Genomic DNA, 12,980 nt, shown 5'->3' on the forward strand with positions numbered 1-12,980 from the left:
TGTGATTTCGTACTAAACTCCTCTCCCTTTCCCAAGGTCCAGAAATAGAGGAAAAGGTCCACACCTCACAAATCACCATTATGTAGGCAGGCGGGGCGGCGCACACTTGTAATCCCAGTACTTGTGAGGCTGAGACAGGAAGGACCTCAGGTTTGAGGTCAGCCTCAGCAACATAGTGAAGCCCTCTGCAACTTTGTGAGACCCTGCTTCAACATCAGAATTAAAATAGGGCTGGGGTGTAGCCAGAGGGTTCAATCCCCAGTCTCTGGGTTCAATCCGCAGTAACAAAAAAGTCTTGGAGCTTAGTAAACAAAGGGAACAATTTCATGTGTGTAGATACCATGTTAGATATGCGGGTGGACACTGAAGACTGAGGCAGAGCCCTTCCTTAAATAACTTCTGGCAGAGTTGGGGAGATGGGCAAAGAACAAATGCCCCAACCCCGGGAGAGCCTTGGGGAGTGTAGGCACTATTCTACACACTATACATTCTCACCGACCCAGGAAACAGGCCCCACCCTCATTCCTGTTCTGCCTGTGACCTGCTCTAGGTTATAAATTGCTAGTACATGATACAGGCAGGATTTGAACCCAGGAAACCTGGGCCAAAGCTCATGCCCTTTCCTGTCACACTGTACACAGGCAGGGTATACCGGGCGCCAACTGGCACAGACCATACATACTGAATGGCTGGGCCGGCGGGTCAGCTGAGGAGGGGGATCAGAGCTGAACCTCAGGAGTGACCAGGATTAAGACCTGAGGTGGGCCCTCAGGTGTGAAAAGATGGCGGGTGGGCGTTCCTCAGCTGAGATGAGGAGGCAAAGGAGGAGGGTCTCGTGTGGGCAGAAGGACATGGAAGAGCCCGGGGTGAGGGGCAGCCTGAGCTTGGAACATGGCCATCTCCCCTCAGCAAGAGTAGCCCTGAGTTGGCCGTGTTGTCCTAGAGATGGTCCGGGAGGCCAGAAGCCCGGCCTCTCCACGCAGGCCGGTGCACTGGGAGTTGGAGGTGGCCCCTGTTGCCTGTTAATTGGGAGCAGAGAGGTTTCACCTAATGGACCTTACTTTGCCATGGTCAGCTCCTCCCCCAAGCCAGGAGGGGAGTCAGAACCCAGTTCATAGAGTAGAAAGTGCCAGATATATTCACGTAGTGAAGATGTCATTGGTGAGAAACCACAGGGACAGAGACATCATCCAGGGCCCCGGGTGCTTTCGGGTGGATTGGGACAAGGGCGTCCTTTGCCCACAGGACATGCGCCAGGCCTCGTCCTCCCAGCGGCCTAACTCAGACTTGCCTTTGTTTCTGTGCCTTTCATTCCCTAGGTCTGGCAGACACAAGGCATTTCTGAGTTTTGTGTAAAGTAGAGGAGCAGTGGGGTGGGAAGGGCCGGACAGAGAGCCGAGTAGAGGAGGCGCATTTGTTCCCAAGCGGGAGCAGACCCGAGCACATCTGCTGCTGCCCTGGAACCAGCCCCTGAGCGCCGGACACTGAACCGGTCCTCACCCGCCAGCCCGGAGCAGAGCAGCTCCTCCGCGACTCACTACGCCTCCAAAGTTACCTTCCACTTACTTTTCTTCCTACTTCAGCTTTTCTGGGGAGAACAAAGATAATTTTTTAATTTACTTCCAGGAGTAGCAGTTGTCACAGAAGCCAGCCGGGGAGCTGAGGCCCCGGTTTCCCTGCACGTTCATCCCCAAGGAGTGTGCGGATCCCTGGCTCTCACACGGCTCTTTCCAACCGTGTTCAGCCATGTGCTGCTTCAGGCTGGGGCTTCCCCCACCCCTCTTAACTTTTGTTTGAAGCAAAGGAAAGAAAGACCTCCCTAGAGCTAGGTTTCTAAGCGCCAGCCTTGAATTCCTCCTTGGACATGAGCGTGAAGATCACCTATGGTTAAATCTTTAGCCTCCAGAGTAAGCTGAGAGGAGCAGCTTCAAGCTCTCTTCAAGGGAAAATTGACCATTAAAAAAAAAAAAAAACGCTACTATTCACAAGTCCTGTGACCTCATGTTTCTTCCAAATTAGATAATCTTGAAAATACACATTTTTCTTCTGGTATACAAGTTAGATGCTCCCAATATCTGTCTGTCTGTCTGTCTGTCTGTCTGTCTGTCTGTCTCTCTCTCTCTCTCTCTCTCTCTCTCTCTCCCCCTCTCTCAGAGATTGTACATTCAAACACATGTTCTCAGGTTTCATTTATTCTCCATTTTAATTTGTCTATCCTATAAAGTAGACTTCACTGACAGCACGAAAGTCTGCTGGCGTCTCTCTGTCCCCTCCACGTGCACTCCATGCTGCGTGGGAGCGGGGGCACTGCCTGGCCCCTTCTCTGCCTCCCCTCTCCGGTTCCTATGGCCTCCTTCTCCCTGCCTCCCGTCTCCGGTTCCTATGGCCTCCTTCTCCCTGCCTCCCCTCTCCGGTTCCTATGGCCTCCTGCTCCCTGAACATATTTGAACTGATAAGCAGGCCTGGGGAGGAGCTCGAAGGTGGCGTGATGTAGGCTCCCTCCCCAGAAGCGGTGGCCTGTGGCGATAGGGAAAGAACGTGTGCATCTTCGCCAGAGGCGCTTGCCTGGTGAAGAAAGAGCACCGTGGAGGCTTCTCCTGTCTCCGAGCTTTGTCTTGGCCCAGTGCCAGGAGCTGAATATCAGAAAGGACCATCCAGGGACCCAGAGTGGTTCATCCATTCCAGGAGAGACAAAGGCCAGCCCAGTTCTGAACCTCAGTTGCCCTACATGCACGCACAGATACCTGTTAGAGAGTGTGTGTGTGTGTGCGTGTGTGCGTGTGTGTGTGCGTGTGTGTGTGTGTGTGCATTTGTATGGATGCACCTGTGTTTGAGTGGGGGCCCATTTGTCACCTTCACGCCAGGGCTTTTAGGACCCAATGTCTTCTCACTAAAAGCCATTGACTGATGGGTGGCGCCTCTCCTCCTACCGAGATTGAAAGCGGCCGTTCTCACTTCCCAGGGCTTCGGTGACCAGGAGGACGTTCGGGCACAGTGGCATCGCGGTGCACACGTGGTATGCGTGTCCGGCATTAATCAAGTCCATCTGGGCTATGGCCATTAGCCAACACCAGTTCTACCTGGACAGAAAGCAGAGTAAGGTGAGTGGCCAGACCTTGGCCAGTACCTTAGGGGTGGGGATAGGGTGGGTGGAGTGGGCTCTGTGTCCTTGGCCCGAGCCTACACAGGTAAGGACTTGCCTCTTAGGACTACAGGTGGGAGGAAGGAGACTAGTTCTTCAAAAGGGCACATTCTGGGCAAGGCGGTAGAGAACTCGGGCCCAGCCACTGTCGGAGCTGCCAGGCACCCACACCAACCAGGTGGGGCCCTTGGGAGGACTCGCAACGTGCTTTCAGACCTCAGGACTATCCCGGGGACAAGCAGTCCAGCCCTTGTGGTGTGTTTAAATAGTGGCATATTGTTTTCTTTATGAAAAAAAAAAAGTACAAAAAAAAACATTCTCAACTAATAGACACCACCTAACTGTGTAGGGTAATTACTGTGAAAAACCCTCTAGGCTTTTCCAACTGCCAACTCCCATTTTTAAAAATCCCAAACTGGAAAAGTGAAAAAAAAAGAAAAAAAGAAGCAGCAGCAGCAGCAGCAATTCTGTTTCCCTGAGGTAGGCACGGAGCCCCGGGCGTTGGTAAACAGTGATCTGTCCCGGGAGATTCACCGCCCCCGACCCAGACACACGGCTGGTGGGTGGGAGAGTGACGTGGCCTGGGTTCACACACGGCTTCTATCAGCACTCTGCCCCCTCTTCCTGCACCTGCTCTCCCGGCCTCCCCTTCCCTCCCCCAGCTGCTGCCATTGGTTACCCTCAGCGATGGCCCTGCCAGGACAGGTCGGGCACTCTTCCCAGAATCCTGTGGCCTGGGGTGGTTGGAGTACAAGAGCTCAGCCCCTGGGAGTGTGGGTCCCACCATCCCTGGGAGCTTTGTTTCCCCTGAGACGAGGAGGAGGACAAGGAAGAGGAGGATGAAGAGGAGGAGGGAGAGGAAGACGAGGAAGAGGAAGAGGAGGAGGGAGAGGAGAAAGAAGGGGAAGAGGAGAGACTGATCACTGGATCGGAGCCTTATTTTGCCTTACTCTCCCTCACTGTGGGATTTCTGTTTCTCTGGAGGAGAGAGTGGGAGGCAAAAGAACGATAGTAAGAGAAGAAAACAGGAAGAAATGAAGCTGCCCTTGAAGCCGCCCTTGCAGTCCCCATTCACTGGGCTGCGGGGTCCTCTCCCAGGCTTGTGCTCACCTTCTTCTTTGGGAAACACTGTTGCCTGTTCTCAGTTTTCTTGCTGGGCCCTGTTGGGTCACTGCCTGGGGTGGGTGAGTCTAGAAGGGGTGGTATTTTGAGTTGGGAGTTATGAGTACTCCACAGTGCTCCATCTGTTGATGGGCCTTGGCACAGGAAGCCGGAGCTCAATTAGATCAAAAGAAGCTGGGCCAAAGGGGTTTGACTCATGCTACACATTGAGACGGCGGCAGATGCCAGCGCTCAGCTCGTCAGGGGCAAGAGCTGGATGGAGGTCAACACCTTCGAACACTGATTTCATCCTCTGTGCTATTCAGCAGCGGGGTGGTGAGGAGGAGAGGGTTGGGCAATTCTCCTGAACCCCACTTCCAATTCCTCTTAAGGCCAGACCCCCCACGCACTGATACCACAATTTGGAAAGGGAAAATGAAATAGAGCTGAGCGTGGTGGTGCATGCTTGTAGTCCCAGTACTTGGGAGGCTGAGACGAAGATCGCAGGTTCAAGACCAGCCTTGGCAACAGAACGAGACCCTGTTTCAACATAAAATAAAATCAGGCAATGGGCATGGCTCAGAGGTAGAATGGTCCTGGGTTCAATCCCTAGTACCACAAAAAAAAAGTTTTACCCAGAGAATCACATGATATCAGTTGTTTGGTCTTCCTCCCCCCTGGTTTTCTGCATAGTCTCCTGGACTAGCAGTCCATCTCGGGATTCTTCAGCCCCTTTCTCAAAGATGACCCTACCCGGCGTGTGGGGAGGCATGCTCAGTGGGCTCACAGCTCAGACAGAAATGATCTGAAGTCCTGCTCAGTGGGCTTCAGACAGAAATGATCACAGATCACTGCCCACTGGAGATGGGCAATGATCGTTTTTTAAACTAGCCCTTACATGCCTGTAAGCCCAGTACATGGGAGGCTAAGACAAGAGGATCACAAGTTCAAGGCCAGCCTTAGCAACTTCGGGAAACCCTGTTTCAAAACAAAAAAAATAAAAAACACAGGGGAGGTAGCTCAGTGGTCGAGTACCTTGGGCTCAATCTGTCATACCACCACCAACAAAAACAAACAAACAACAACAAAAAAAAAGTCATCTTTTACGAGATGCATCCAATGCCCCCCAAATTAGAAATCTCAGCTGTGCATCTCAACAATCCTAGGGGACAAGAGGAAAAGCCCACAATCCCCAGAGGAATCGACTTACCCCTAGAAAGCCTTGCATGCCCACAAAGGCCCCACACCCTTGCACTTCTGGGAACCAGTTCCGTGACCCCAGAGGTAGTGGGGAGCGAGCTTCCCTATTAGAAGCTGGAGGGCTGCCTTCCTGCTCAGTGACCTTGGCAGACCTCTCTTCACCCTTGCTTTGCTTTCCCCAATTAGAGGACAGAAAAGGAAATTCCTGAAATAAATTAGCAATTGATCAAATGACACAATGTTTGCAAAGTCCCTTTAGAAAATAGATGCTGTCTTTTATTAACACTGTTATTAATCTAGCATACAGTCCCCTGCCCAATGCTTGCACTGAGTTTAAATTCTCTACAAGGTCCCCAGATTAAATAAAAGTAATGAAAGTCCCCACAGGAGTTACAGCACCTTTTGTTTCTGGAATGTCTTTCTTTATAGAAGTGACATGATCCATCGCTGGTAGGCAGCGTGGTCTCAGTAAAAGATGGCCGGCAGGCCTGGGATAGAGAGCCTCAAATATTTCTGGACAGCCAGTGTGGGCTGGCATCCTGGCATGCCTTCACACTCTACTGTATTGGTCCATGCCAACCATTCCTCTCTCTGGAGTGCTTGAGCAGAGCCCGGGCCTCCCAAGTGATGTTTATCAACCCAGAGAGACAAGTGCGGTCTCGTGGTTTGAGTCAGCAAGGGGGGTGGCCAAGATCCTCATGTTCTTCCCTGACACTCGGGTACTTTCTTCTTTCAGGCTCATTGTGCAAGTCATGTAAGAGAACCTCCCCACTTCCCACCAGCTCCCCACACAAGTGCAGAAAGGGACCCTTCCACCACCTAAGGCGGAGTGCAAGGAGGCTGTACTGCGGGGCTCCCTATTCAGTGTGGGAGGCTCTGCAGGCACTAATTACAATTGGTACCTTATCTCTGCTGACCCCAAACATCACAGATGTAAGCAGGATCCCAGCAACCTCTGCAGCCTGCAGACAAGGAATGCCTCGTGGACTTTGGCGAAAAATATTTGAAAACTCAAATTGTTTGGATGGAACATCAGACACTTTCCCTCTGAACTCAGAGTGAGGCCTTCTGGAGTTGACCCCCAGTGCAAATTTCCTTTCTCCTTCATCTTCCCCCGCCCCCGTTTCCTAATCCAATCTGCTTTTTAAAAAATTATACCCAAGAGCCCGGCATAGTGGAACATTTGGGAGGCAGAGACAGGAGGACAGCCTCAGCTCCTTAGTGAGGCCCTTTGCAACTCAGCGAGACCATGTTTCAAAATAAAAGAATAAAAAATAGGGCTGGGGGTATAGCTCGGAGGTAGAATGCCCTGGGTTCCATCCCTAGTACTGCAAAAAAAGAAAGAGAGAAAGGGGGGGAGAAAGAAAGAAAGAAAGAAAGAAAGAAAGAAAGAAAGAAAGAAAGAAAGAAAGAAAGAAAGAGAGAGAAAGAGAGAAAGAGAGAAAAGAAGAAAAAGAATCCATCCAAGATGAGCGTAGTGACACATGATAATCCCAGTACTTGGGAGGCTGAGACAGACAGCCTCAGCTACTTAGTGAGGCCATCTGTAACTTAGTGAGAGCTTGTTCCAAAGTAAAGAATAAAAAATTAGGGCTGGAGATATAGCTCAGAGGTAGAATGCCCCTGGATTTTACCCCCAGTACTACAAAAAAAAAAAAAAAAAAACATTCATCCAGAATCAAAAGTAAGTAACAGCATGGTAAGAAAAGCCAGACTTGCTCACAGAATATCTGCAGTAAAGCTAAGTGACAAGAACAGGGGCACGAGGCTCAGAGAGCACGGAGTTTGGAGGCTTTTAGGGGTCGGCCCTGAGCCTTGACTCTCCAAAGAGAGGCTCTCCCCACAGACCTCATTTTCCCCTAGCACTCTCTTCACTGAGTCTGATGGATCATTGTGATAGCTTCATTCCAGAAAGTTCCTAAAGCTCCTAAGAATCTAGGCTCCCGTATAAAGGGGAACTGTTGTTCCTTTTTCCCTATTTTTTTTTTTTTCTGCCTCTGAGACTGATGTGGAACAGGAGTGGAGGAGCCGGTGAAGGGACAGGTTTTCTCTGCAGTGAATGAGACCCGTCAATCTAACTCATTTAGCAAATAGCCCTAATTTATATCCTGTTCCTACTGCAGTGGCCCTGGTGTGTCCACACACACTGTTATCTATTATCTAATTTAGTTCTTATCCCAATACTGGGACACGGGCTTTACAATCTCCATGTTACAAACAAGAGTCTGAGGGTCAGAGGGATCAAGAGTTATTAAGGTCCACCAGCAATTCATGGAGAAGACCAAGGATTCCAGTCCAGGTTTTTCTGGCTTCAGATCCTGGGCCTTCACCACCACTGGGCTCCACTGGCCCAGGTCGTCTAAGTTACAGTTGCATAACTGGAGAAGCGTGGGCTCTTTTTCATTAAAACATGGATCTTGGTAAAAGAGGAGCGCAGAAAGAAAGGAAGTAATGGATTGTGCTCGCTCTGCTTGCTCGGAGGAGAAAGCACAACCAGATGGGTGCTCTTGATATGCTGGGTCAAAATCAAATAGAAGGCCTTTCCTGCTTTCCCTGCAAGCCAAAGCCCTGCAAGGACTGGCAGCTGGGATTGCTTCATGAGCACGGGGGCCCTAAGCCTGAGGAAGTCAAACTGGTTCTGAATGCAACAACAACAACAAAAAAAAAGTGGAAGGTAGAAAAGAGACAGAAGTCGAGGGAGGAGAGTTGGGGGAGAGATGGCAAAGAAGACTGTTCATACCAGGTAAACAAAACGTTTCCTCCGGCCCCAGACGATCCTCTGGCCAACAGGAGGAGAGCGCCTGCCCAGAGGCTGGAAGTCATTGTCATTCACCGGCGCGGACAATAACATCAAGGCCAGAGGAAGGGCAAAGCCTTGGTCCCAGAGAGCCTTTGCTGGACAGACAGGGCCCGTGGGCTGATGCGTGGCACAGACAGCTCTCCTGAAAACACTTTCTTTTAGGGATGAAACTGTGAATAAAAACCCTTTTCAGATTATTCTCTCTCACTGTATCTACTAGCTAAATGGGGCTAATTCACATGTGGACTAAGTGAAATGGAGTTTGAACTGTAACATGAAGACATTGGAACATACATTTGGGTATAAAAACGGAACCAAAGCGTTCATCAGACATTTTCAGTAGGACTCAGTACTCAAAAGAGCAGTCCTTCCAGAAGTGTCTGTCCACACACACTGTGGTTGCAGGTCTAGGATGTGGACACTTCTTTACTACCTAAACTTTTTATGGTCGTGTGACTAATAACTTACGAGGTGTTAGTCCATTTCCAGATTCATTGGAATTTCATAAATTTGTTGCACATTTGTTTCTTATGTTGTTTAGAAAGCTGAAATTTACTTTTTTCTCCTTGTTTAAGCACAATATAAGTATAGTCATGACTTTCCTCTGGGCTACACTTCTAGCCCTATTTTATTTATTTATTTATTTATTTATTTATTTATTTATTTATTTATTTTAAACAGAGTCTCACTTGGTTGATGACAGTCTCACTAAGTTGCTGAGGCTGACCTCAAGCCTATGATCCTCCTGTCTCAGTCTTCCAAGTACTGGGATTATAGACCTGTGCCACCACACCCTGCTCATGCCTGAGTTCTTTGGCCCCAACCTACTTGTGTGACAGATGCTGCCCTCCCTCTTTTATGGTTGGGAACAATGGGGCTCAGTGAGATTGAGTCATTTTCCCCAAATCCAGATTTGAGAGTCCAGGCTCTTAATCATTACGTGGTCCAGCTGACACCACTCCAGGCCGAGTATCCCACCGGCCATGTGGCTCCTGCGCCACCTCTGCTCCTCAGAGTTATCGATCAGTGGCCGGGCTGTGGGACTCAGTCGTAAAGAGGCTGCAGATCCAAGAGCTGAGTCAGTCTGCTGGATCTCAGGGCGGCAAGGGAATTCCATCCATTCTTCTCTCCGACCCCTGTAACCTGCTCGCCTTTCCGTTCCAGTCCAAAATCCATGCGGCGCGAAGTCTGAGCGAGATTGCCATCGACCTGACGGAGACCGGGACGCTGAAGACCTCGAAACTGGCCAACATGGGGAGCAAAGGGAAGATCATTAGCGGCAGCAGCGGAAGCCTGCTGTCCTCAGGTAGGGCCCGGCCGCCCAGGAGGCGCCCTCTGTGCAGACAAGTCCCGGCTCTGCCCAGCTTGGCCCCCAGCAGGGAGGCCTAGGGACGGCCTTGCGCAGGTGGCCCCTCCCCATGTTCCCCAGACGCTGAGCCAAGGTGTGGGGCTGAGTGAGAATCTAAGAAAAATGTCCAGAGCTGGGCGTAATCCCAGTACTTGTGAGGCTGAGACGGGAGGATTGCAAATTCGAGACCAACCTCAGGAATTTAACCAGACCCTGTTTTCAAAAAAAAAAAAAAAAAAAAAAGATAAAATAAGGCTGGGGGTCTAGCTCAGAGGTAGAACACCTCTGGGTTAAATTCCTCCCTCCTCGCCCCCCAGAAATGTCCAAGAGTATCTAAGGTGGCTGCTGCAGAACCAGTCCAGTCACTGGGTGGAACAGATTGTCATCACACAGAAGTCTTCAAGTAGCCAGAGTCTTTCCAAATGCTAACATAATGGTTGACAGTCAGGAATGTCAACTCCAAGCCTACAGAAAGTGGGGCTTGCTTAAGTGTCCTTGAAGGAGGATTGCTCGCTGGCAGGAAGGGCTTGAGTTCAGGGTCGGGTGCTGAGATGCTGCTTCTCTTCCTAGGTGGGTTTCTTGGGACTGTAAAAGATGTAGACTGCTTTTGCTGGGTAGGCAAGGAGAGGCTTGAGGCTCTGGGTGTGGCAGAATGCTATGCGCCTGTGGTCATCTGGGGCCAGGAGATCTGGCTCTGCAGATCTGAGAGCCTTGGGCAGGGCTCTTTATCATTAGATAGTAGGAGGGACCACAGAGCTCTGAGATTTCAGATCTGACTTTAAGAGGAGGATGCAGTGAGGCCTGGTGATCCACACCTGTAATCCCAGGACTTGGGAGGCTGAGACAGGAGGTTTGAAGCCAGGCTATGGTAACCTAAGCCTCACTGATCAGGGAAGCCGAGTCCCTTGCCTCTGAGCCAGGAAGCTAAAGCAAGCCTGCGCCCCCACCCGCCATCATCCAGGCCATTTCTATAACTCAACCTAGTGAGTGCAAACAACAGCACAGAAAAAAGGGAAAGAGAGCAGATAAAAGGGAGCTGAAACTGTCCAGGTAAGCCAGGCCTGGGGATGCACACCTGTAATCCTAGTACCGAGGGGGTTGAGACAGGAGGATCGCAGGTTCAAGGACAGCTTCAGCAATGAAGTGAGACTTATTAACCTAACAAGATCCTGTTTCCAAAAAAAAAAAGTTAGAGTTGTACCTTTGAGGTAGAATGTCACCTGGGTTCAATCCCCAGAATTAAAAAGTAACAAACAAAAAACTGTCTATTTAGACCCAGATCTGGCATCATCCAATCATAGCCAGGAAAAAAGTTTAAACTGAAAGATCCAGGAAGAGGATGTAAGCCCTTCCTGGACAGAGAGGCAGATTCACTATGGGGCTGAGGAGTGAGCTCAGAGCCCCTCAGCAATCAGCTGAGTGAGGCTTAAAGTTTGCAGAGAAGATTCTAGGGAATGTTGTCTTCTTGTATCAAGAGAATGCCTTCCAACTTAAAACCCCTGTTTAGAGTTACAGCCACTCCCAGGCTCCCACTGAATGGCAGAGGGCTAAGGCAAAGCCAACATTTCCTTTGTCTTTCAACAGTACATACAATAGTTTTTCTAACCCATTAAAACCCAGTCTGAGATCAGAGCCGAATCCATCAGCCCCCCTCCCTCCTTATCTAGTCAAGGCATCCAGCCCTGCTCCAGCCTGGATTCTTCCAGCTCTGTGGTTCTTAGGCAAACATCAGAACCATTTGAAACACAGATTGCAGGACCTTCCCCAGAGATTCTGCAGATCTGGGTAAGCTGAGAATGAGTTGCGTCTCCAGCAAGTTCCTGAGCAGCACGGAGGCTGCTGACCTAGAGGCCAAACTTTGAGAACCAAGCACTCTTCTTGCTGGAGAGGTAAAAGCTGGAGGTGGATATGTTGCTCAGGGTCAGGGAGCCCAAGTTTGTCTACTTTAGGCCTCTGTCGTGGTCCACCTTCCTGGATCCCTCTTAGCTATCAGAGTACCTAAGCAATACAGCAACTGGCCATGAGGCTGTGACCAGGAGCCCCATACCTCCCAAAATGAAACTAACATCACATAACCACCAGTAATAAAACCCGAGCATCTTTAAGACTGGAAGGCAATAAATCTTTCTCCCTGCCATCGGGGTGACAATTGATTTTGTGGGCTAAAAGATAAGTTAGGAGAAAATCTTGTTGCCAAATCTACCCCTACATCTAATGTATAAACATCTTTCTCCCAAGGTATTAAAGTGATTTTGTTTTGTTTTTATTATGCGGTCCTGGGGATTGAACCTAGGGGCATTCTACCTCTGAGCTACACCTCCAGCTTTATTTTATTTTTTCACTTTGAAACAGGGTCTTGCTAAGTTGTTGAAACTGGCCTCAAACCTGTGTCTTGGTCTCCCAAGTATCAGGATTGCAGACATACGCCACCATGCCTGGCTATTTAAGAGATTTTCTGATGTCTAATACTTAGTGGTGGGACCCCAGGTGAAGAAGTTCAGGAGCTGAGGGCAGCCTCAAAGGCCACTTGCAGGGCAGGTCCAGTGAGCACCTTGCGTGACCCTTCACCCCTTTGGGAGGCTGACCAACTGAGCCCTATGAAACACGGGCTGAGGATGCCTGCAACCAGACCAGGAAGCCTGAAACCTCTCCCCAGCGCTGCCAGTTCAACCCTGAAAACTGGCCTTCAATGCCAAGGTTGAGGCTCATGGGGGATGCCCCGCGCCCACCCCCAGGACTTTAGAGACACAATTAGACAATGGAGGGAGGACCCCGAGCAGGAAGCCTTCCATCCACGCACAAAGGGAGTTTCTAGAATGCTTAGATCTTGTCCTCCAGCCTGGGCGGCTGCCCACTGCCCCTCCTTTCCTTATTCTGCAGGAAAGCCATTTGGAAGGGATTGATTTCACATCCCCCCGGTGGAGAAATCCAGCCCCTGGCCTTAGAATTGAGGAGGCTGGCTAGTCCTGCCCATCCGATACTGTGTTCCCACAGATAAATCAGGGCTGTCCTTCAACAGAAACCCTACAAGCTGCTGTTGAAGGACAGCCCTGGTATTCAGCAATCTTTTTACCGCACCAGCCTGGCCTTCTGTTCTAATGTTCCTTCAGAAGATGTGAGTGAAGTATGTTCTGTGAACTCTGTCCTTCTCTTCCCCTCCTTATTTAAATGGTACTTGATCAATGTTCCTTCAAAGCATGAAAACCTGGTCATTAGAAAATCCTCTCTCCTAACCCTAGTCCACTGCACAGCAGCCTAAAGGTACTCAATATAGAGCTGCTTAAGTGAAATTTTAGAGAGTATTAGTGGGAATACTAGTGCATACTACTATGGATGAAAAACAGAGATAAAAGCCAGGTGGTGGCACACACCTGTAATCCCGGTATTTG

The 12,980-nt window shown here is 49.9% G+C and overlaps 1 protein-coding gene across 6 annotated transcripts in view; it reads left to right on the forward strand.

Moving 5' to 3' along the window:
- FRMD4A (FERM domain containing 4A) overlaps nucleotides 1–12,980 on the forward strand; it is a gene marked incomplete at both ends in the record, with an annotated part of 621,402 nt that overhangs the window by 567,698 nt on the left and 40,724 nt on the right. For all 6 annotated transcript variants that reach the window (XM_080717053.1, XM_080717052.1, XM_080717050.1 and 3 more), the window contains 2 exons: nucleotides 2,963–3,101; nucleotides 9,408–9,549. In XM_080717053.1, coding sequence (XP_080573179.1) covers nucleotides 2,963–3,101; nucleotides 9,408–9,549 — 281 coding nt within the window. The remainder of the gene's footprint in view (nucleotides 1–2,962; nucleotides 3,102–9,407; nucleotides 9,550–12,980) is intronic.

The sequence above is a fragment of the Muscardinus avellanarius genome (assembly GCF_963383645.1).
Source record: "Muscardinus avellanarius genome assembly, chromosome: 20".
NCBI classification, from domain to species: domain Eukaryota; kingdom Metazoa; phylum Chordata; class Mammalia; order Rodentia; family Gliridae; genus Muscardinus; species Muscardinus avellanarius.